The 23,540-nt window shown below is 40.7% G+C and overlaps 2 protein-coding genes across 2 annotated transcripts in view; one reads left to right on the top strand and one right to left on the bottom strand.

Annotated features, from left to right (window-relative positions):
* LOC122682197 (tubulin alpha-1C chain-like) overlaps positions 1-23,540 on the bottom strand; it is a 1,110,822-nt gene that overhangs the window by 591,745 nt on the left and 495,537 nt on the right. The window lies entirely within an intron of this gene.
* Positions 13,140-22,687, top strand: BCDIN3D (BCDIN3 domain containing RNA methyltransferase). Its single transcript, XM_043885144.1, has 2 exons — positions 13,140-13,394; positions 16,313-22,687. Exons 1-2 carry the CDS (start codon positions 13,161-13,163, stop codon positions 16,955-16,957), a joined length of 879 nt encoding a protein of 292 aa, XP_043741079.1. The 5' UTR covers positions 13,140-13,160; the 3' UTR covers positions 16,958-22,687.

Genomic DNA, 23,540 nt, shown 5'->3' on the forward strand with positions numbered 1-23,540 from the left:
TCTTTATATATTTTGGATATCAACCCCTACTGGATATATCATTGGCAAATATCTTTTCCCACTGCTTCCCTTCACAGATCTTGCCTCAGTCACATTATTTTGAATACACCTTAGAAAATTCTTGAATGCCAAGAATTTGAAAGATGATAAATGAAAAATACAAGATTGTATGAAAGAACACTGCACAGCAGGGTGCCCTTGTGGAATTCACTATATTCAAGTGGTGGGACACACTAAAAATGTAAGTAGGCTCAAATAGCATTTAGAAAAAGTCACAGATGCTAAGTCCAGGTGAATTAGAAGAGGATCTGAGGCTGTTTATAGACACAGTTCCTAATTTTTCCTTTGTAATAATCTTTATTTTTTATGACTACAAAATTAATACATGTTCATTATAGAAAGCTTGGGAAATACATTAGTTTGAAAAGAGAAAAGGGCAGTCAGAGAAAGAAACAGAAAAAATTAAAAACAAACTGTGAGAGAGATGGAAATCAAGTGCCTGTGTGCATGTACTTGTGACACATTCTTCCTCCTCCCCACCCCACCCCAAGTTCTTCTGATTTGGATAATTACGGATTGATCAATATTTAATGTTTCCATTGTTAAGACTCAAAACCCTGGTGACCACTGAACTATGTAGTATACAATGATTATTTTCCTTTCTTGTATATTTTGTTTTTCTTGAGGTTAATCACTGTTGTTGTTAGTTGTTCTTCATTTGCTTATTTTTTTAACAGGTTTTTTTTTTTTTTTTGGCTGCAATATGTCTCAGTTGTGGCATTCAGGATCTCCATTTCATCAAGTGGGATCTTTTGTTGTTATCTTGCGTGATTAGTTGCTCGACAGCATGTAGGATCTTAGTTTCAAGACCAGGGATCCAACCCAGCTCCCCTGCATTGCAAGGCAGATTCTTAACCACTGGATTACCAGGGAAGTCTCCAAGTGCTTAGTTTTTATGTTCCCATTAACAACTTATTTCTTAACTCTCCCCTAAGTGGGTAAACTTTCTCTCAGTATGTTCAAATGTACTAGATGCTCTATCAGTTTCATCTTGTTGAGCCCCTCTTCTTTCCTGAATATCCTGAATCCTCTAACTTGCATTGGTTACTCTAAAGACCCGCTATACAACTATTATCCAGGAATCTTCCTTCATCCCCATACTGAGGATTCCCTTCATCACTCTCCTCTGTTAGAAATTTGCAATCTAGATTCTGTGAATTTCTCTTTCTTGGTTTCCTATCTCATTTTGGTGGAAAACATTTTTCAGTAGTGTCCTGAGAAGTAGTTCTTTGAAGATAACAGTTTTGGCTTCTTGCGAGTCTGGAAATGTCTTCATTCTATCTTCACACTTCATTAATCACTAGACTGAATATAGAATGAAAGATTGGAAATAACCTTTCCTTCAGAATATTCAAGGCATTGTTTCACTGTCTTCTAGGCTGCCAGTATGGCTGTTGAGAAATCCAGTGCTATTATGATCCTTGATCCTTTGCCTGCTTCTTTTGTTTTAATCTTTCTGGAAACATGTAGGATTTCCTCTTTGTCCTCAATGTTTTGAAAATGTACCATGTTATGTCTCATTGTGGAACTATTTTTATCTATTATACTCCCAACAGGACTTTCAGGAAATTATATTGATTCTCTAATAATTCCTCATATTTTAAAAACTTTTTATTTTGACACATTTATAGTTGTACCAGAAGTCACAAAAAGGGACAAAAAGGGACAGTGAGGTTCCCCCGTACTCTTCCTTGTTTCCCTCCATGATAACAACTTATATAATTACATGACACTACTCAAACTGGGAAATCAACATGGGTGCAAAGTGTGTACATAATTCTGTGGCATGTTATCACATAGCTTCATGAAGCCACCACTATAATCAAGACACAGAACCCTTCCACCATCATACAAATCTCCATTAAGCTACCATGTGATACTCACATCCATGCCGCTATCATCCCTAACCCTAGCAAGCCCCCACTGATCTGTTTTGCATTTTCTATAATTTTTCCATTTTAAAAATGTTATATAAATGGAACTGTACAGTTTTTACTTTTTTGAGATTTTTTTTCCCACCCAACATAAAGCTTTAATGTCCACCCAAATTGTTGCATGTATCAGCAGTTCGTTCCTTTTATTGCTGAGTAACAGTCCATGCTGTAGATGTACTACAGATTGTTTAACCATTCAGTCACTGAAGGGCGTTTGGTTCTTTTCCATTTTTAGCTACAACAAATAAAGCCACTATGAACATTCATGTAGAGGTTTTACGTGGATACAAGCTTTCATTTCTCTAGGATAAATGCCCAGGAGTGTGATTGCTGGGGTCATAGGGTAAGTACATGTTCATTTTTTTTTTAAAGAGATTTATTGAGATATAATAATCACACAATTTATCTACTTAACATTTTTTAGTATATTTAAAGGGTGTGAATAAACCATCACTACAATCTAATTTTAGAACACTTTGTCTCCCTGAAAGAAAAGCTATATCATTCTTCCTCATTCTTCCCAACTCCAGTTGTTGGTTGTTTGTTTTTAAGAACGTGCCTGACTCTTTTCCAGAGTGGATGTGCCATTTCATGTTCTCACCAACAAATATTTGACAGATCCAGTTTCTCTGCATCCAAAAATTCAAGCGATTGGTGTTGTCAATATGCTTTTATTTTTCACTGTTCTAATAGATGTATAGGGATAGTTTGTGATGGCCTTTGTTTGCATTGCATTAATGCCTAGTGATGTTTAACATTTTTTCATGTGTTTATTGGTCTTCAGTGAAATGTTTGCAAATGTTTTTTAGAGCTTCTAGATGTGTCCATGAAGTCTCTGAGAAGCAGAGGTCCCCTCCATCCTATTCTTGACTCACAATGAATTGAAACACGAGGAAGAAATAAATCTTTATTGTGGTAAGCCACTGAGATTGGGGGTTGTTTGTTACAGCACCTAACTGACCCTTACTAACCTCTGTCTTCAGAGAAACTGACTTTATCTCCTCACCTGAAAGTGAGAGGTTTAGAATCGGTACTCTGTCAGTTGCCTTTCGGCTATAATATTCCATTTACAAATTGTATGGCCATTATTCCCAAGGGGTTTAAAACTCCATAAGGATTAATAGCAGAATTTCTCAACTATAATAAACAGCAAATTCTCCATTTATAGATTGTGTTCCAGAAGTCCAGGTACGAGTCCTTTGTTGGAACATGGTTTCTGCAGTAATATAGATTCAATATTTTAAAATATGTGTAGATTCCCACTTAACCCTCAGTTCTGAGGCAGTGAGTGAGGTGGGAGAGCAGGGGCTGAGCAGAGGCTCTGGGGCATGATTACAGAGGGACAGGATGGGATAGGATGGGCTGGACCACGGGCCAGGATGTCAGTGGCACAAGCTTCCTTGGGAGGCGATAGATGCCATTATACATGTGAATGATTCCTAACTTGGATATTTCCAGTTCTACATATACTATTTCATTTTAACTGTGCTAGGATACATATTCTGTGCAGGGCAAAGATGGATTTACTATGGAACTAATGAAACTCAACCTTCAGGGTCCTCACTCATACCAAGGACCCTTCCAAGGCCCTTGTATTCACAAGATCATTTGATTTTATAAAATTTGAAACAGTTACTATTGTAGCTGATTAATGGCAGTTGATTAAGACAGCTATCTCCACTTTGATTTCCCCTCCTTCACACTTTCTCTTGTGTTACACAACACTGAAATGGCCACAGACTTTCCTGGAATCCAGCTAAGAAAAGTTTAGCTGGGGATACACTCCAGTTTGGGATCTAGTCACATAATTTACAGTCACTTCTATTTATAGTTGATCTATTATGGCTATGACCTGCTGCCCAGATGAAGGAGTAGTTCCAGGAATCTCTTATCCACCCATAACTCTGACTCACCTGAAGTTGTGACCTGAGGGTGCAAGACCAGAGGTCAAGTCAAGATCTAAACGTGACCTACTGCACTTGGTACCGGAAGTGTGTGGGAGTAGAAGAAACTCAAGTTGAGAATGTATGACGTCAAAGTCAGACAAAGACAAATATCATATGATATTGCTTATATATGGAATCTAAAAAAAATGGTACACATGAACCTATTTACAAAACAGAAATAGAGTCACAGATACAGAAAACAAATTTGTGGTTACCAAGGGAGAGAGGGGGAGGGATAAACTGGGAGACTGGGGTTGACATATACATACCAGTACATATAAATTATATAACTAATAAGAACTATTGTATAACACAGGGAACTCTACTCAATGCTCTGTAATGACTTATATGGAAAAAGAATCTAAAAAAGAGTGGATATACGTATAACTGATTTAATTCTCTGTTCAGCAGAAAGTAGCACATTATAAATCAACTATACTCCAATAAAAATTAATTAAAAAGAATATATACTAGAAAAATAAACACATTTTAAAAAAAGAAAGAAAAGAAAATGTATGAAGCTAGTCTGAAGAAAACTCTATTCTTCATCTATATAAAAATACAAGCAAAAAAAAAAAATACAAGCAGAAGACTCTGTCCTTATTGATTTCATTCAAAACAAGTTTTGTTATGTCATCAGTATACTCCATAACACAGCACATAGTATTATAAATGTACCATGCATTCTTTTCTCTCTTTTACAGGAACTGTTCAAAATATGATTTATCAAAACTTCCATCTTTACAGTTTTTGATGACACAAATTACTAGTACCAATACACATAATAAAATAACTCAAATACACCATTTGTAACGAGGTTTTCAAAGATGAACTAGCCAGTAAGCGTAGTCAATTTGAAGAATAGATCTAAGATTAATCCCTGCACAAGAAAATTTGAAAAGCTCTGAAATCATATAGCTTCCTAGATGAAAGAAACTTAATCAAGTTTTTTTTCCCAATTTGATAACAAACCTAAACATTTACATGACATTGCCAATAATAAATCATGACCTTGAAAGAAATTTTTCTAAATGATCAAATAATAAAAAGACAAATTTTATCTGCCAAGCTAAGAAAAGACTAAATCATCTTTCTATTCCTTTTAGTAAAATGCTATTATCAAATTGTTATCATTTGAAAGTGTTAGTCACTCAGTCATGTCCAACTCTTTGTCACCCCATGGACTGTATAGCCCACCAGACTCCTCTATCCATGGGATTTCCCAGGCAAGAATACTGGAGTGGGTTAACGTTTCCTTTTCAAATTATCATATGAAGAAGCTATCAAAGCATATACAGCCAAAAAATGTAAGAAAAAAGTAATATTCAAGTATGACTGGCATTTGATTCATCCAACTATAATGGGAATTTTTGTGATGTTTGTAGTATTTTTCAGATTTTTAAAAATTATAATTTGTTGTGATTTATTTTCTCATTGTAAATAAATATTCACATTCACACCTATCTTTACGTTTGTAATTTTTCTTTAAAAACTACATGCACCCGTGTGTGTGCAAGCTCAGTTGTGTCCAACTCTTTGCGACCCTGTGGACTATAGACTGTGAGGGTCTTCTGTTTATGGGATTTTCCAGGCAAGAATACTGGAGTGGGTTGCCATTTCCACCTCCAGGCAATCTTCCCGACCCAGAGATCAAACCTTCATCTTCTGGTCTCCTCATTGCAGCAGATTCTTTGAATCTGTGAATTCTAAAGAATCAGTGGCAGATTCTTTACCACTGAGCCATCAGGGAATTATGTCACCAAACCCACCCCTACAATTGTGTAAACATCAGGCTCCACAAAATCTAGCCAAATACAGCACAGAGCATGCTCTTAGGTGCTATCACAGCTATTTCCCTGATGCTGGGAAAGACTGAGGCAGGAGAAGGGTGTGGCAGAGGATGAGATGGTTAGATAGCACCACTGACTCGATGGACATGATTTTGAGCAAACTCCAGGAGATAGCGGAGGACAGAGGAGCCTGGCGTGCTGCAGTCCATGGGGTCACAAAGAGTAGGACACGACTTAGTGACTGAACAACAACAGCTATTTGAGGGCTGATTACTCAGGCTCAGGTTGAGTATTGTCAGGTCACTCAGGCTGACTGGGCTCTGAAAAATGAGGATAGGTTCAAAAAGTGCGCAGAGTGAGTCCAATTCAAATGTCTGTGGGCTCACTTCTGAGGCATTTCAGGTCCCCAGTAACATTACCAGGCCACTTCTGTCTTTGCTTCCCGGGGGGCCTCCCATTCACCACCTAGGACTGTTGCCTATTTTTTTTACAGGTGAACAATGTTTTGAAAACTCAAAAGCCATGCCCATGTCCTTAATGAAATTAAACTCTTTACTGGTAAATATATATACACTGTGTCTAAACAAGCAAACAACAGAAAAAATGCTTACAGAGAAAAGGTGATTCCTGCTCTTTGAAAATTAAGGATTGTCAAGTTTGTGCTAGCGTCATCTAGTGACAAAAAGGGGTAATCTCAGCTTACCAAAATCCGTGGAACACTGGGGAGAGAAATGGTGTTGCTGCTGTCCTCCAATGCCATCTTTTTTCTAGAAGAATATTGTGGTTAACTCAATTCCACCATGACTTTTGGTCATTAACTTATGTCCCCTCTATCTGATACATCAGACAGAGATGAAAATGTGAAGTAAAAATTGAGAGGAAAAGGGACAGGGCCTATTTTAATCTCTGACAGCACTTTCCGGCACTGTCTGCAGAAGTCATGCTTCAGTCCTAGGAAGAAATTCAGCATATCACTGGCTTCATGAAGCTGGAGGCCTCTTTCAGATGCCTGGCCAGGTGGGCAGAAGTCACACCAGCTTTTCAGACCCCTGGCTGAACCTGTTGTATATTCTGAGCCATCCTGGCTGCTGACTTGAACCCACTACCTAGGCGAACGCCTCATCCAGCCCCGCTCCCACCCAGCTTCTCACCAGCTCTGTTTTTTTCTTATCTTTGGTTCAGCCATATTTTGCCTAGCTCCATTCCACCAGGTCTGTTTCAGTTCAGTTCCTTCCTTTCTTCCTTTTCAGTTTTCCCAAAACAGACCTGGCTTTTGTTGCCTACTTGCATCCTCTATGGAATTTGGGTTTATTTCATTGCAGAAAGAATACTTAACAAAAGCAGAACCTAGCAGAGGTCGCCAAGAGTGGAATACGACTGAGAGACTAACCCACATCATACCGCATTAAACCAGGTTTTTAAAAATATTTTATTTCATTTTTGTTTTTGTTTTATTTTTATTTAAAGACTCAATTTCATTTTAATTTTTTGGCCACACCACGTGGCATATAGGATCTTAGTTCTCTGACCAGGGATTGAAACCACACCCTCTGCACTGGAAGCATGGAGCCTTAACCACTGGACCCACCAGGGAAGTCCCTGAAACCGGTTTTTAAGTGTACAGTACAGTATTGTTATCTATAGACACAATTTTGTACAATAGATATCTAGAACTTATTCATTTTGCATACCTCAAACTTTATACCAGTGACTAGCCACTCCCCCTTTCCCTCACCCCAGCCCTTGGCAACTACCATACTATGGGTTTGATTTTGGATACCTTATGTAGGTGGAATCATGCCGTAATTGTCCTTCTGTGCCTGGCTTATTTCACTTAGCATAATATCTTCTTCAGAGTCCCTTGAGCTGCAAGGAGATCAAACCAGTCAATCCTAAAGGAAGTCAACCCTGAATATTCATTTGAAGGACTGAAGCTGAAGCACCAATCTTTTGGCCACCTGATGTGAAGAACTGACTCATTAGAAAAGACCCTGATGCTGGGAAAGATTGAAGGTAAAAGAAGAAAGGGGAGGCAAAGGATGAGATTGTTATATAGCATTACTGACTCAACCAACATGATTTGAGCAAACTCCAGGAGATAGTGAAGGACAGAGGAGCCCAGTGTGCTGCAGTTCACGGGGGTCTCAAAGAGTTGGACACAACTTAGCAACTCAACAACAACAACAACAGAATGTCCTCAAGGTTCATCCCTTTTGTCACATACGGTAGGGCTTCCTTCTTTTTTAAGATCAATAATATTCTATTGTATGTATATTAACATTTCTTTTATCTATTAATCTGTAGATGGACATGCAAGTCATTTCCATATCTTGGCTATTGTGAATAGTGTCACAATGAGACTGTGAGCACTAATATCTCTCCAAGATCCTGATTTCAATTCTTTTGGATAAATACCCAGAAATGGGATTGTGGGCATCATGTGGTAGTTTCATTTTTAATTTTTTGAGGAACATCCATACTGTTTGTCATGGAGACTGCACCATTTTACATTTCCACCAACAATGCACAAGCATTCCACTTTCTCCACATCTTTGCCAATAGCTCTTGTCTTTTGTTTTTGTTCTCAAAATAGCCACCCTAAATAGTTGTGAGACGATATCTCATTGTGGTTTTCATATGCATTTCCCTGATGACTAGTTAACCATCTTTTCATATACCTGTTGGCCATTTGTATGTCCTCCTCTGGAAAAAATGTCTGTTCAAGTCCTTTGCCCATTTAAAAAATCAAGTTACTCAGTTTTTATTTTTTTGGTTTTGATTTGTTCAGTTCAGTTCAGTCACTCAGTCGTGTCCCACTCTTTGAGACCCCATGAACCGCAGCACGCCAGGCCTCCCTGTCCGTCACCAACTCCCGGAGTTTACTCAAACTCATGTTCGTTGAGTCGGTGATGCCATCCAACCATCTCATCCTCTGTCTTCCCCTTCTGCTCCTGCCTTCAATCTTTCCCAGCATCAGGGTCTTTTCAAATGAGTTTGTTCTTTGCATCAGGTGGCCAAAGTATGGGAGTTTCAGCTTCAACATCAGTCCTTCCAATGAACATTCAGGACTGATTTCCTTTAGGATGGACTGGCTGGATCTCCTTGCTGTCCAAGGGACTCCCAAGAGTCTTCTCCAACATCACAGTTCAAAAGCATCAATTCTCTGGTGCTCAGCTTTCTTTATAGTCCAACTCTCACATCCATACATGACTGCTGGAAAAACCATAGCCTTGACTAGATGGACCTTTGTTGGCAAAGTAATATCTCTGCTTTTTAATATGTTGTCTAGGTTTGTCCTAACTTTTCTTCCAAGGAGTAAGCGTCTTTTAATTTCATGGCTGCAGCTACCATGTGCAGTGATTTTGGAGCCCCCCAAAATAAAGTCTGCTACTGTTTCCAGTAGAAACATCTATTTGTTCTCCATCTATTTGCCGTGGAGTGATGGGACTGGATGCCATAGTCTTAGTTTTCTGAAAGTTGAGTTTTAAGCCAACTTTTTCACTCTCCTCCTTCACTTTCATCAAGAGGCTCTTTAGTTCTTCTTCACTTTCTGCCATAAGAGGGACGTCATCTGCATATCTGAGGTTATTGAGATTTCTCCCGGAAATCTTGATTCCAGCTTGTGTTTCATCCAGTCCAGTGTTTCTCATGACATACTCTGCATATCAGTTAAATAAGCAAGGTGACAACACACAGCCTTGATGTACTCCTTTCCTGATTTGGAACAAGTCTGTTGTTCCTTGTCCAGTTCTAACTGTTGCTTCCTGACCTGTACACAGATTTCTCAAGAGGCAGGTCAGGTGGACTAGTATTCCCATCTCTTTAAGAATTTTCCACAGTTTGTTGTGATCCACACAGTCAAAGGCTTTCGCATAGTCAATACAGCAGATATAGATGTTTTTCTGGAACACTCTTGCTTTTTTGATGATCCAGTGGATGTTGGAAATTTGATCTCTGGTTCCTCTGTCTTTTCTAAAACCAGCTTGAACATCTGGAAGTTCTTGGTTCACGTACTATTTAAGCCTGGCTTGGAGAATTTTGAGCATTACTTTACTAGCGTGTGAGATGAGTGCAATTGTGCGGTAGTTTGAGCATTCTTTGGTATTGCCTTTCTTTGGGATTGGAATGAAAACTGCCCTTTTCCAGTCCTGTGGCCACTGCTGAGCTTTCCAAATTTGCTGGCATATTGAGTGCAGCACTTTCACAGCGTTATCTTTTAGGATTTGAAATGGCTCAACTGGAATTCCATCACCTCCACTAGCTTTGTTTGATTTGTAGGAGTTCCTTAGATATTTTAGAAATTAATCCCTTATCAGATAAATAGCTTGGGAAATATTTTCCCCCACTTTGTAAGTTACCTTTTCAATGTTAATGGTTTCTGTTGCTGTGTAGAAGTTTTTAATTTGATATAGCTCCATTTGTCTATTTTTGCTTTTGTTGTCTGTGCTCTTGACATCATATCTATGAAATCATTACCAAAATCAGTCTTGAAGTCTTTCCCCTGTGATTTTTTTTCTTGCTGTTGTATTTTCAGGTCTTACATTTAAGTCCTTAGCCCATTTTGAGTTGATTTTTGTGTAAGGATCCACTTTCATCTTTTTGCATATGGATATCCAGTTTTCCCAATATCATTTGTTAATACGGAGTTTCCATTCAACAAATACTTATTAAGCATCTTTGGGCCAGGCATTATGGTAGGCATAGGAGAAAGGGAAAGATATATCCACCTGCAAGGAGAGATAAGAAAGCATTCTTAAGTAAGCAATGCAAACAGAGGAAAACAACAGAATGGGAAAGACTAGAGATCTCTTCAAGAAAATTAGAGATAACAAGGGAACATTTCATGCAAATATGGGCACAATAAAGGACAGAAATGGTAAGGACCTAACAGAAGTAGAAGAGATTAAGAAGAGGTAGCAAGAATACACAGAAGATGGCTGATTCATGTCAATGTATGACAAAAACCACTACAGTATTGTAAAGTAATTAGCCTCCAACTAATAAAAATAAATGGAAAAAAAAAAAGAATTAAGTGAGACCAAAAAAAAAAAGAATACACAGAAGAACTGTACCAAAAAAAGGTCTTAATAACCTGGATAACCATAATGCTGCAGTCACTCACCTAGAGCCAGACATCCTGGAGTGTGAAGTCAAGTTTGCCTTAAGAAGCATTACTACAAACAAAGCTAGTGGAGGTGATGGAACCCCAGCTGAGCTATTTCAAATCCTAAAAGATTTAATCCTGTTAAAGTGCTGCATTCCATATGTCAGCACACTTGGAAAACTAAGCAGTGGCCACAGGACTGGAAAAGGTCAGTTTTTATTCCAATCCCAAAGAAGGGTAACGCCAAAGAATGTTCAAAATACCATACAGTTGCACTCATTTCACATGCTAGCAAGATTATGTTCAAAATCCTCCAAGCTAGGGTTCAGCAATACACGAACCAAGAACTTACAGATACACAAGCTGGATTTAGAAAAGGCAGAAGAACCAGAGATCAAATTGCCAACATCCACTGGATCATAGAAAAAGCAACAGAATTCCAGAAAAACATCTACTTCTGCTTCATTGACTACACTAAAGCCTTTGACTGTGTGGATCACAACAAACTGTGAAAAATTCTTAAAGAGTTGGGAATACCAGACCACCTTACCTCCCTCCTGAGAAACCTGTATGCAGGTCAAGAAGCAACAGTTAGAACCAGACATGGAAAAACAGACTGGTTCAAAATTGGGAAAGAAGTACATCAAGGCTGTATATTGCCACCCTGATTATTTAACTTATATGCAGAGTACATCATATGAAATGCCAGGCTGGATGAATCACAAGCTGGAATCAAGATTGCTGGCAGAAATAACAATAACCTCAGATATGCAGATGACACCACCCTAATGGCAGAAAACAAAGAGGAACTAAAGAGTCTTTTGATGAAAGGTGAAAAAGCTGGCTTAAAACTCAACATACAAAAAACTAAGATCATGGATCCAGTCCCATCACCTCATGGCAAACAGATGGGGAAACAATGGAAACAGTGACAGACTATTTTCTTGGGCTCCAAAATCACTGCAGATGGTGACTGCAGCTATGAAATTAAAAGACGCTTGCTCCTTGAAAGAAAAGCTATGACAAACGTAGACAATACATTGGCTGATGAAGATCCGTATACTCAAAGCTATGGTTTTTCCAGTAGTCATGCACAGGTGTGAGAGTTGGACCATAAAGAAGGCTGAGCACTGAAGAATTGATGCTTTTGAACTGTGGTGTTGGGGAAGACTCTTGAGAGTCCCTTGGACAGCAAGGAGATCAAACCAGTCAATCCTAAAGGAAATCAGTCCAGAATATTCATTGGAAGGACTGATGCTAAAGCTGAAGCCTCAATATTTTGGCCACCTGATGCAAAGAGCCAATTCATTGGAAAAGACCCTGATGCTGGGGAAGATTGAGGGCAGGAGGAGAAGAAGGCAACAGAGGATGAGATGGTTGGATGGCATCATCCACTCAATGGACATGAGTTTGAGCAAATTCAGGGAGATTGTGAAGGACAGGGAAGCCTGGCATGTGGCAGTCCATGGGGTCACAAAGAGTACAACACGAGTGAGCAACTGAACAACAAGAGGATTCAGGCTGAGAATAACATAATGGTTGCAAGTACAATCTCTAGAACCAAAGTACCTGGGTTCAAATCCTGGTGCTATCATTTCTAACTGTTTCATTTTGGACAAATTACTAACTCTGCAGTCCCTCAAGGCCCTCATCTATATAAAAGGGGTATTAGTTATGGTTCTTTCCTCACAGTGTTGATTCGAGGATTTAAAAAAATACATGTAAAAGGTTTAGAAAAGTGTCTGGCGTTTGTTATGCACTCTTATGTACTGGCTCTTAAGGCACAGTCCTTACCTCTCAAGAGCTCACAGTCTTCAGTTGTCCCCTGTCCACCTGACCCACGTGGCAGGCTGGGCTATCTGGGTCTTTGGCACCTCAAGTGACCCATAGTTTCTGGCTACACTGTCCTGGAATCACAGGATGAATGGGTGCAAGTTTTGGGGTCACATATTCCTGTGCGACCCTGGGCAAGTAATTTCTAATTTCTGGGTCTCACTTTATGCACTTGTAAAGGAAGGAAGTTGGAGCAAAATAGATTTCCAAATCCCATTAAATGCCTTGTTCTGGGTAGACCGTTGGCTTGAGCAAGTCACTCAACATCTCTGCGCTTGTCTCACCAAAAAAAGCAGAATAATATTACTAACCACCTCCCAGGTTATGGCGAAGATACCACTACACAACGCAAACCCCCAATTCCCGCGCTCGCTCATGGGAGGCCGCGTTTATACTCGGTCCCTTTGCTTTTCAGCGCAGGCGCGCTGGAGCCCGGGCGGCCTGCAGGTTCCAGATTTCCGGTTCCGAGGGGACTGAGGCCAGACTGAGACTAATGGCGGCGTCCACGGAGCAGGCCACGGGGGGCGTTGAGAAGACCGCGGCGGAAGAGAAACCGCGAGTTCTGGAACCCGGGGCAGCCCCGTTCGGAAATTTCCCTCATTATTCCCGCTTCCACCCTCCAGAGCAACGGCTCCGCCTCCTACCCCCGGAGCTTCTTCGCCGGCTTTTCCCTCAGAGTTCCGAGACAAGGCCGATCCTGGGACTCGACGTGGGGTGTAACTCCGGGGTGAGTGCCGGGGGAGGAATCGGACGTCGGTTGAGCCGAGAGGTTGGCAGCCTTCAAGTCCGCTGGGCTTTCGTCCTGGGCGTGGTATTACACCTCTCCCAGCGTTCCCAAAATGAGTTTAAAGGTGTAGCGTTCTACCCCTTGCCGATGCTACGGGACCTCGGGGCTCCTAACACCATCTCTTTTAGAAATCTGGGGGAGGAATCATTTTCAAATTCGTTCGGAATTCCTGCGCCCCGCCTCCGCACTTGAAGCATCACAGCCGAACCCCGGGTGGGCAGGGCCACAGTGCCTGGGCTTCCGGCTATTGCCTCCTGTCCAACGTGGCTGGCGACTTGCTGGAGGAGAGGGGGCTGCCTGAGACCCACGTTTGGAAGCGTAGGGTTGGGATTGGTTTACTGGATGAGATGACCCGGGGGTGACAGAATCATGCCTGAAATTAAGATAAGTGTGAAACAGTGCAGAATGGACCCTGGAGCCAAGTGGATATTTTAAAAGCAATCAGTTGGCTGAGTACAGTGGAGAAGATCGAGAAAGAAAATAAAGCATCCTGTTAGAGGAAGGCTTTGCCACATTTTCTTACCACAAAGTATTCTTAGGCATAAGAATGATTATAGTCAGACCACAAGCAAAATAGCGGAGTTGTCTTTCTAGCACCTATTTGTAGTCACTAGGATATCCTAGAGGAGCAGGCATTCCGACCCTATGATTACAGATGCTTCACAAAGTTAGTACCGTCACTCCTTTCCAAACAAGGAGGGGAAGGGGTAAGGAAAATTTTACCCTGTTTAGGCAGAAGAGACTTTAGTAGAAGGTTGAGGGCTGTAGGGACACAGCTGGTAAACGGGAGGGGGGGTTGCATTTGGACACAGGCTAAAAGCTGGAATGAGTAGAGATGGGTGTCTGGCTATCCTTTGCAGACATTTCTCTACTGTGATGATATATGAAATCAGAGGGGGAAAGCAATGGAAAAGAGAAACTGGATAGCAGATTTGGGGTTTCATGAAAGGCATTAGGAAACCACAAGAGATTTTAAAGTTGAAAGTGCTATACGTGCACGTTAGGAGCCAAGACATAGTTGCAGTTAACTAGAGCAGTGGTTCCTAAACTTGGCTATATATTTAGAGAGTTTATTATTTTGCACTTAAGAAAAGATGCTTATATTAATACTTGATAAGACCCCCCCCCCCCCCAGTTCAAAATACAAAGGGATACATAGAAAGTCTCTACTCCTGACCCTAAATCCTCCTCTACCCATGATGATAGTTGCTCAGTCGTGTCCGACTCTGCAACCCGTGGACAGTAGGCTGCCAGGCTCCTCTGTCCATGGAATTCTCCAGGCAGGAATACTGGAGTGGGTGGCCATTTCCTTCTGCAGGGGATCTTCCAGACCCAGGGATTGAACTCAGGTCTCCTGCACTGCAGGCAGATTCTTTATGTCTGAGCCACCAGGAAAGCCTCTTCCTGTACACAATGGCAACTGCTATTTATAATTTCTCGAGTATGTGGCCTGTGTGTACACAGACATCTATGTATGTATAAATATCTCACCTCTTCTAGTTTTACAAATAATAGCACACTATTTTGCACCTTGCTCTTCGTTTAGTAATTTGGAGATCACTCATGTCACTACATTTTTTCTTAGTAGCTTCATAATATTTTTTTGTATAGATGTGCCATAATTTTGGGGGTACTTTGTTTAAATCTTAAAAACTAGGCCTTACTCTAGACCTACTGAATCAGAAACTTGGGGATTGAGACCTTGAGTCTGTATTTTCTTTTTTTTAAGCTTCCTGGGAACTCTAAGATTCAAGAATTAAGAATGGAGAGTATTAAGAGATGTGGTAGAGGAGGGACTGATGTGATGAAAATGACTAATCAAACAAGGAATACACCCAGGACTTGCATGGTGGTCCAGTGGTTTAAGAGTCTACCAATGCAGGGGGCACGGGTTTGATCCCTGGTCAAGGAACTAAGGTCCCACATGCCATGCATGCATGGTCAAAAGATTTTTTTTTAAATGTGGTACACCCAGGATCAGCCAGCAGGAGGGAAACAGAGAAATAAATACAGAGAAAGGGAGAAATTTTTAAGCAGAATACTGTACAATCTTCCTACTCAAAATGTGGTCCTTGAACTATAGCATCAGCATGACGTGGAAGCTTACTAGAAATACAGAATCTCAGTTCCCAACCCAGATCTACCAATTCAACATTTTTATTTTAGTAAGATCCCTAGGTGATGTGAAGGACTATTAAAGTATGAGAAGCCTGTTATGGAGTAAAGAACTTAATGTTGCCTAAATCTTGCCATATAATAACCATGTGACATTGGACTGTCCTCTGAACCATAATTTTTAAAATACAGGGGTTTTGTGTGTGTGTGTGAACTATGCCACACATAGAGAACAGTGCACAAAACATAAATTCACACTTTATGAATTATTATAAAGCAGAAACTTTGATGACTAATGTCTGTATCAAGAATAAAATGTCAGCAACCCAAGAAGTCTCTCATATGCCTTTCCCTGCTCATACACCCCCCTCTCTACCCAGAGAGCTCAACTTTTATTATTATTGTTCCCTTGCTTTTTTTATAGCTTACTATTTTTGTATCCCTAAACAATGTAGTTTAATTTTATACATTTTAAAACTTCATATAAATGGAAGCTTGCCATGTATTTTCTTTTTGTGTCCTGCTTTTTTATTCGGCATTATGTGTTTTCGTGAGTCATCCATGTTGCTGCACTGAGCTGAATTCCTTCATTTTTAATTGCTATCTGGTTGCTACCTTACATTGCTACCTTACATCCCATGAAGCCAGGAGTAAGTGATTCAATGAGAGGCTAAGAGATGCAGGTTTCTCTTCCATTCACTGGTCGAGAGCTGCAATGACAAAGCTCTTTTGGATTCCTCTAGGATCTGAGTGTGGCTCTGTACAAACATTTCCTTTCCCTACATGATGGGGAGACCTGCTCAGATGCCTCAAGAGAACTCCATCTCCTCTGCTGCGACATAGATCCTGTCCTGGTGGAACGAGCTGAAAAAGAATGCCCTTTTCCTGATGGGTTGACTTTTATTACCCTGGACTTCATGAATCAAAGAACCCGGAAAGTTCTCCTGAGCTCTTTCTTGAGCCAATTTGGACGCTCAGTTTTTGATATTGGCTTCTGCATGTCAGTAACCATGTGGATTCACCTGAACCATGGGGACCAAGGCCTGTGGGAGTTCCTGGCCCACCTTTCTTCCCTATGCCGCTACCTCCTTGTGGAGCCACAGCCCTGGAAGTGTTACCGGGCAGCTGCAAGGCGTCTCCGGAAGCTGGGCCTCCATGATTTTGACCACTTCCGCTCCCTGGCCATCCGAGGTGATATGGCCAGTCAGATTGTGCACATCTTGACCCAGGACCATGGCATGGAATTAGTATGCTGCTTTGGCAACACCAACTGGGACCGAAGCCTTCTGCTCTTCAGGACAAAACAAGCCACAGAGACTCATCCGATCCCTGAGTCACTGATAGAAGAAGGAAAAGAAAGGAACAGAATAAGATTCTGGAGACAGTGAGATGGGAGGGCGGTAAGACCAGGATAGAGATGTTGAAAAGAGTTTTATATAAAAATTAAGTTAAAAAAAAAATTAAGTTCACTCTCCTTAACTCCTGGTAGTTGGGCAGCCTCCAAACCTGGCAGAAGTTTTGTAAATGTCCAGGACATGGAACTAAACAAATCATTATCTGTTCCCCATTTTGGGGGATGATCCCTGAGGAGACTGTATCTGAGGGGCAATGACCTGGGCTGTCTGGAAGGAGGTGACCTGGAGAAAGTGCTTCTGGGATATGGAAGGGGATGCTTTTGGTGATTATTTAGGAAAACTTAGACAAGGTTAGCCTTAGAATGTATCTGTTCCCTGGGCTACTTGAATCTGATCTGCCTTCTTCAGGCTTCTTCTAGACTTATCCTGTCTATGAGGCAAAACCTCACAATACAGTCTGGAATGGAAAGTCATTATCCTGTTTAAAGGGGAGCTTTGGTAGGAAAAATATCTTTCCAGAGCAGGTCAAGTTTCCAGCATGCCCAGGCTGAGCACGGCAGTCACAGATACAGTACTAGCCAAGATACATTGACTAGCATTTACAATGTGTTTAAAAGATTTAAATCATGAATTCAAAATTCATCTGGTACAAATGAATGAAGTGGGATTGTATACAGTATATACAATTATATATAATAAAAGTAACTTGAATATGATTGAGAATACCCTGTGAATCTGGAGTAGAAAAGAAACTTCTGCCTTTAACCACTCTACCCTTGGAGGTTTCAGCTCAAGAAAAAGAACCTCACCCAAGCTCAAAGCAGAAAACATGCCAGTGAGTAAGTTAATTTAGGACTCTCTTGTCAGGGACCTCTGCCAAAGCACACCAGCATGAAGACACATACCACTATGGGGATGGGAATATACGCAGGGAAGCGTACACAAAATGCAGCCTGCAGTTGGATGGCTGTAGCATCTGTGCTGTGGAACAGGTGTCACTGATGTCTGACAGGTGTCAATTTTTAAAACACCCATGAGTCTATTCCAAGGGAAAATGGAAGGTAGAAACAGATTTGGTGGAGAGAAGACGGAAAAACAAAACACCTAGCTAAGAAGGGAGACTGGATTGATGAGTTTAAAAATCCCTAAGATCCTGTTTTCAGAGTTGATGTTATAAGAGGAAGGAACAGGGAACAAGAGAGTCTGAACCACCAATTAGAGGTTGGACCTCTTGAAAGAGAAGTTAGGAAAAGTTCCTACTAAGGAATTTGAACTTTATGCATGAGGGAGCAGAAGCCAGAGCAGTCTCTAAATAATAGGAGGATGGAACCAAAACCTTCATTTAGGAAAACCAGTTTTTCTATTTTGTGCAGGATAATTGTATGGTTGGTGCCATTTCCAATCTCAATTAGACTCCAATACTACTTCTCAGTCTTTTTATATTGCTGCTTCTGATCACTTTTACCCTAGTGACTCTTCCAGACTTTTCCCCTCTGCAGGCTTTTGACTCTATTCCTGCTCCATTAATCTACGCAGGTGCCCTAACCACCGCCTAGTGCCATTTTTGTTTCAGGTGTCAAGAAGTCTTTTCTTGCCCTCAGTCTTGAACCCTTCATCTTCCCTTGTTTTCACTTCTAACTTACCCAGTAATGTTTTATCCAAATAACCTCTGCCTAAGTCCCTGATCCCAGCCTATACTACCTCTCCCAAAGTGTACTTTATTAAGGATCCTCTTGGTGTCCTTTGGCCCCATTGACTCCTTCCTATCCACCTACCAACATGTTCAGTTCTCTCTCATCTTCAAAACCACCAACTTTTCCTTTGTCCTATCTCCCTCTCCACCTTATGCAATCTTTCCCTCCATCTCTTCACCACCAAACATGAGCAAAGTCCTTGAAAGAAAGGATGCCAGAGCCTCTGCTCCCTCCCCTCCCATTCATCAGTGACAACCCAAACACCATATTCTGAGGTCTGTCTTCAGTCTTCCTCCTGAGCCATGGAATCATTCAACACTATTGACTCCTTCCTTATTGAACGACTCGCCCTTGGTTTCTCTGTCATACCTCTCCCCCTTTATTCTCTTCCAATCTCTTAGTTTCTCTCTGTCCTTTAAGCAATTGGTTCATATTTTAATTTGTATAAAAATTACCTGGGACGTCCTAGATTCATCTCCAGAAACAGTGATTCGGGTCAGAAATGGGGCTTAAGATTTTGGTTTGATTTGGGGTTTTGGCACTTTTTTTTTTTTTTTTTTTGCATTTTTTTTTACTGTGGTAAAATAAATGTAACATAAAATGTAGTTTTAACTATACATTTCTGTGTACATTCTGTGGCATTAAATACATCCACAATGAGGAATCTTTTTAACAAGTACCCAATATGATTCTGATGCAAGTTGAAACACCACAGTGTAACACTGGGGGTTCCTTAGTATCCATCCAGTCCTCTTCTACATATTTTTCCTGGGGTGATTTCCTCTGTTCCAATACCTTTAACAACTGCCTATACACTAATAACCCCCAATAGTTATAAGCCCCACCTTCACAGTTCCAGATTAATATTTCTCTGTTTTGTAGTCACATTCCCTTGATGGCTCAGACGGTAAAGAATCTGCCTGCAATGCAGGAGACCCGGGTTCAGTCTCTGGATCAGGAAGATCCCCTGGAGAAGGGAATGGCAACCCACTCCAGTATTCTTGCCTGGAGAATTCCACAGAGGGGCCTGGCAGGCTACAGTCTATGGGGTAACAAAGAGTCGGACATGACTGAGTAACTAACACTTTTCCCTAGATAGTTATCTGGCACCTCAAATCCAACATATCCCAAAAGCAAACTCACTACCTTTATTCCAAACCTAATCCTATCTCAATTGTTGGCATCCTCTCATTGCTTAAGCTACAAATTTCAGTTAATTCTCCTCATTTATACTTCCCACATTGAAATACAGCCCAGTAAATTCTACCAGTAATATGTAAGTTCCACTTATTCCATCCATGTGACTGGTGCCTACCAAAGGTTTCCAGGTACATCTTCAGTGGTTTCCAGGTACTTAGAGTCTTGTCCATTATCCAGTGTCTAACGACTACTATTCAATAAGGTAGCTGCTTGCTATTTAAATTAAATAAAATGAAATAAAATTTAAAATTCAGCTCCTCAGTTCTGTTGGCCACATTTCAGGTGTTCAGTGGCCATATGTGACTAGTGACTAGATTATTGGACAGCACAGATATAGAATATTCCCATTGTTGCCGAAAGTTCTGTAGGACAGTGCTAGTCTTCATGCCTTTCCTCCATACATCAGTCATACTGAAATGAACTTCATAGCACAAATTCCTCCTTGCCTTTGCTCTCCCCTCCTCTTCCACTTTGCAGTGTGGTTCAACTGTTTGTCCTAAAAGATGGCTCAGATGTTACATTTTCTCAGAAATCTTCCCCAACTACTATAGTACTTACATTTGTTACTATACTCTAGTGAGGACTTTGCATGGAAGCCTCTATTACAGTGTTTACCTCATCGTACTATAATTGTTTTGATGCCTCTTCCTCATCACCAGGAGACTGAGCTCCTCAAGCTCAACTTATTTTTGCATAGCCCTAACTCAATGTCTGACACATGGTAGGCAGCCAGGAATTACTTGTTGAATGAAGATATGAGTGAACAAAAGAGAAATACACCAGAATTCAAGTACTGAGAAGAAAAGGGAGACCTATGAATGAGCAAAAGACTATCCAGGATACTGTAAAAATGGGGAAACTAGAAAGTTGAGAGGAGAATATGCTTAGCCTTTGGCATGGATTTTTGAGTAATGTTTCCCAAATATACATCTGAGATAAGATGTTCATTCCAAGGCCTTCTTTATTGATAGTTTGGAAGAGAGCAGCAAATAAAGACTAGATACAAAAATTTGGAAGTCATTCACATAGAATGATTAAGATTTAATGAGTAGTAAATTCCAAAAATAGGTGGATGTAATAGGGGACAAGATCCTAGGTTTGAGGGCTGCTAATAGTTTTTGAGTGAGGAAAATAAGGAACAACCAAAAGAGGTCTGGTTAGAAACAGGAAAAAAAGAAAACAGAAAAAGATAATACAGGACCATGTGCCAGACAACATAAATTTTTAAATCCTGAACCCTATGGGATAGATACTATTATTATCCTCATTTTGCAGATGTGGGAACTGAAGCATACACAAGTTAAGTGACTCCCAAGGTCACACACCTTGTAAGCGGCAGAGCTGGGCTTTGAACCTAGGCAGTGTAGTTGCAGAGACTGGGCCTTGACTACTATGCCTTGAAATGTCACAGAAATCAAGACTGAGAAGAGATTCCCAGAAAACAGTGTAAAAGAGCATATGCTTTGGAGTTATTATGCTGCTTCAAATTATGTGTTCAGACCTGGGAATAAGAGACCCAGCCAGGCCACTCTTAGGTATGCCTGATGTTCTTAGAATTTCCCTCACAGAAATCAGGCCTAATTCTAGGTTTAATACCTAGTAGTAGCCCTGCTGCTGCCGCCTTCCAATTAAATAAGCACATTTTGCAGGCATAGACACCCTGATAGGTCTCCGTAAGTGCTAACTACCCTCACTGTGCTCTTGACTTGCCAGCATCCATAACCTTTCCCTGAATTTCTGAAACATCCAATCTGCCCCTAGCTTTGACTTCTGGATAGGACCTCCAAAAGTGGGTTTCATGCTAAGGAAGTAGGGATTCTAAGGCCTACTCCAGGATGTATTAAAATCCAAAAGTCAGAGCCTTCTCAGCAATCTGGCATCAAGTGTGGCCTAGGAACAGTGCAGTGGAAAGAACATCAGGTTTGGAAGGAGGCTCTGCCAGTAACTCATTGTATAACCACCCTATTCAATTCATTTAACCTCTCTGAGCTTCAGTTTACTCATCTGTACAACTGAAATAACCAGGCCTTTTTCCTATGCCCAGATGAGCTAAACGATATGAAAGTAATTGGCAGAATATGGTTATGGTTAAACCAAAGTGCTATTATCTTCTAAGCATGCTATGGATCACAACCATGCCTGTTAGATCAAAGGCTTATGAGAAAAACATCTCGTCTCTAGAAAACATGCATCTTACTATTTCGAATAATTTGTTTTTTAAGATGAGGAAGTAATAGGAGTATAGCTTCAGCTTACAGAACATTTTATAGGAAGCAATGCTGGGAGGGAGTGATCGTTATGACGGTCGCGCAGTGATAGCAGTGATTACAGATGTGAGTTTACCTACTTCTCTGCTGATCTTAATTTAAGAACACTTTGCAGCCCTGTGACCCTGCTGCTGCTCTCTCCCTTCACCAAGGCAAGGTGAAGAAATATATATGGGGCTGTGGCAGGCTGCATATTGGTCGTCTGAAATGTCCACATCCTAATTAATCCCTGAGACCTGTGGTTGCTACCTTCCATAGCAAAAGGGACTTTGTAGATGTGTACAGATGTGTTGAGTAAGAATTTTGATTAAGGATTTTGAGATCAAGAGATTAATCCCGGTTATCAGAGTTGGCCCTAAATGTAATCCTAAGTGTCCTTAAAGAGGGAGGCAAAGGGAGATTTGACCACAGTAGGTGGAATGACAGAAGCAAGAAGTCCGAGTGATGTAAGGAAGGACTGGGAGCCAAGAAATGAAGTTAGAAAAGGCAAGGAAGTTGATTCCTCCCAGAAGCCTCCAAAAGGAATGCTGCCCTGCCAATACCTTGATTTTAGACTTCTGACCTCCAGAACTGTAAGAGAATAAATTTGTGTTGTTTTTAAACTACTGAGTTTGCAATGATTTGTTACAGCAGGAATAGGAAACTAATACAGGGATTCTGACTACAATGAGACTGAGCTACAAGCCAAGCGGCAACTGTCCCAAATAACTCCTGATTGCAGGAAATGGCCCAGTGACCAAAGGAAAAGGCTGGGGCTCCATCAACATGGGTAACAGGAATCTTCAGTCACTAAAAGCTTTGGGAGATGCTTCAGCATCTGAACCTGACCTCCTAACATTTCTATAGGCTGAGCAGTTACCTAACCTGTGGGGAGGAACTGTTTTATTTGAAATCTGTAGCAGTTAGTTTCAAAAGAGATGTGTAAATAGTGCTCATAACGATGAGGTCCCAGTATCAAAAGGGTAATGATTGTATAATGGCCTAGGAGAGCCTTTGGAGATGGTAAGAATATCTTTGGCTTCAAGAAAAGATCATCTTTATTTATCCTCAAAATAGCCTAATTTAGGAACCAATACCAAACATGACAAGAGACTTACTGAGGAATAAGAATGAAGAATGGTCCTGGATAGACTTTAAAAATATTTATCTGTAATCCAGTATATTCAAGAATTAGCATTTCAACATGCAGTCAATATAAATAAAAATTATTAATGAGATATGTTATTTTCTAATACTGCCTTCAAACTCTAGTGTGGATTTTATACTTCTAGCTCATCTCAGTCTGGACTAGCCACATTTCAGATGCTTATTAGCCACATGTGGCCAACGCTACACATTTATATCAAATCAAAAAGTAATTTATCAAGTTCCTTCCATATACCCAGCATGCTTTTAGTTGCTATGGCCAGGGGGCGGTGCGGGGGGCGGGTGGTCAGAAATCAGTTAAACCAGCAC

The sequence above is a fragment of the Cervus elaphus genome, chromosome 3, assembly GCF_910594005.1.
Source record: "Cervus elaphus chromosome 3, mCerEla1.1, whole genome shotgun sequence".
NCBI classification, from domain to species: domain Eukaryota; kingdom Metazoa; phylum Chordata; class Mammalia; order Artiodactyla; family Cervidae; genus Cervus; species Cervus elaphus.

What these genes read in the sequence shown, in the direction of transcription:
- BCDIN3D (XM_043885144.1), top strand. Translation starts at nt 13,161, where the DNA reads ATGGCGGCGTCCACGGAGCAGGCCACGGGGGGCGTTGAGAAGACCGCG. An exon ending in ACGTGGGGTGTAACTCCGGG is followed by an intron (nt 13,395 to 16,312) that starts GTGAGTGCCGGG and finishes GGATTCCTCTAG; the next exon opens with GATCTGAGTGTGGCTCTGTA.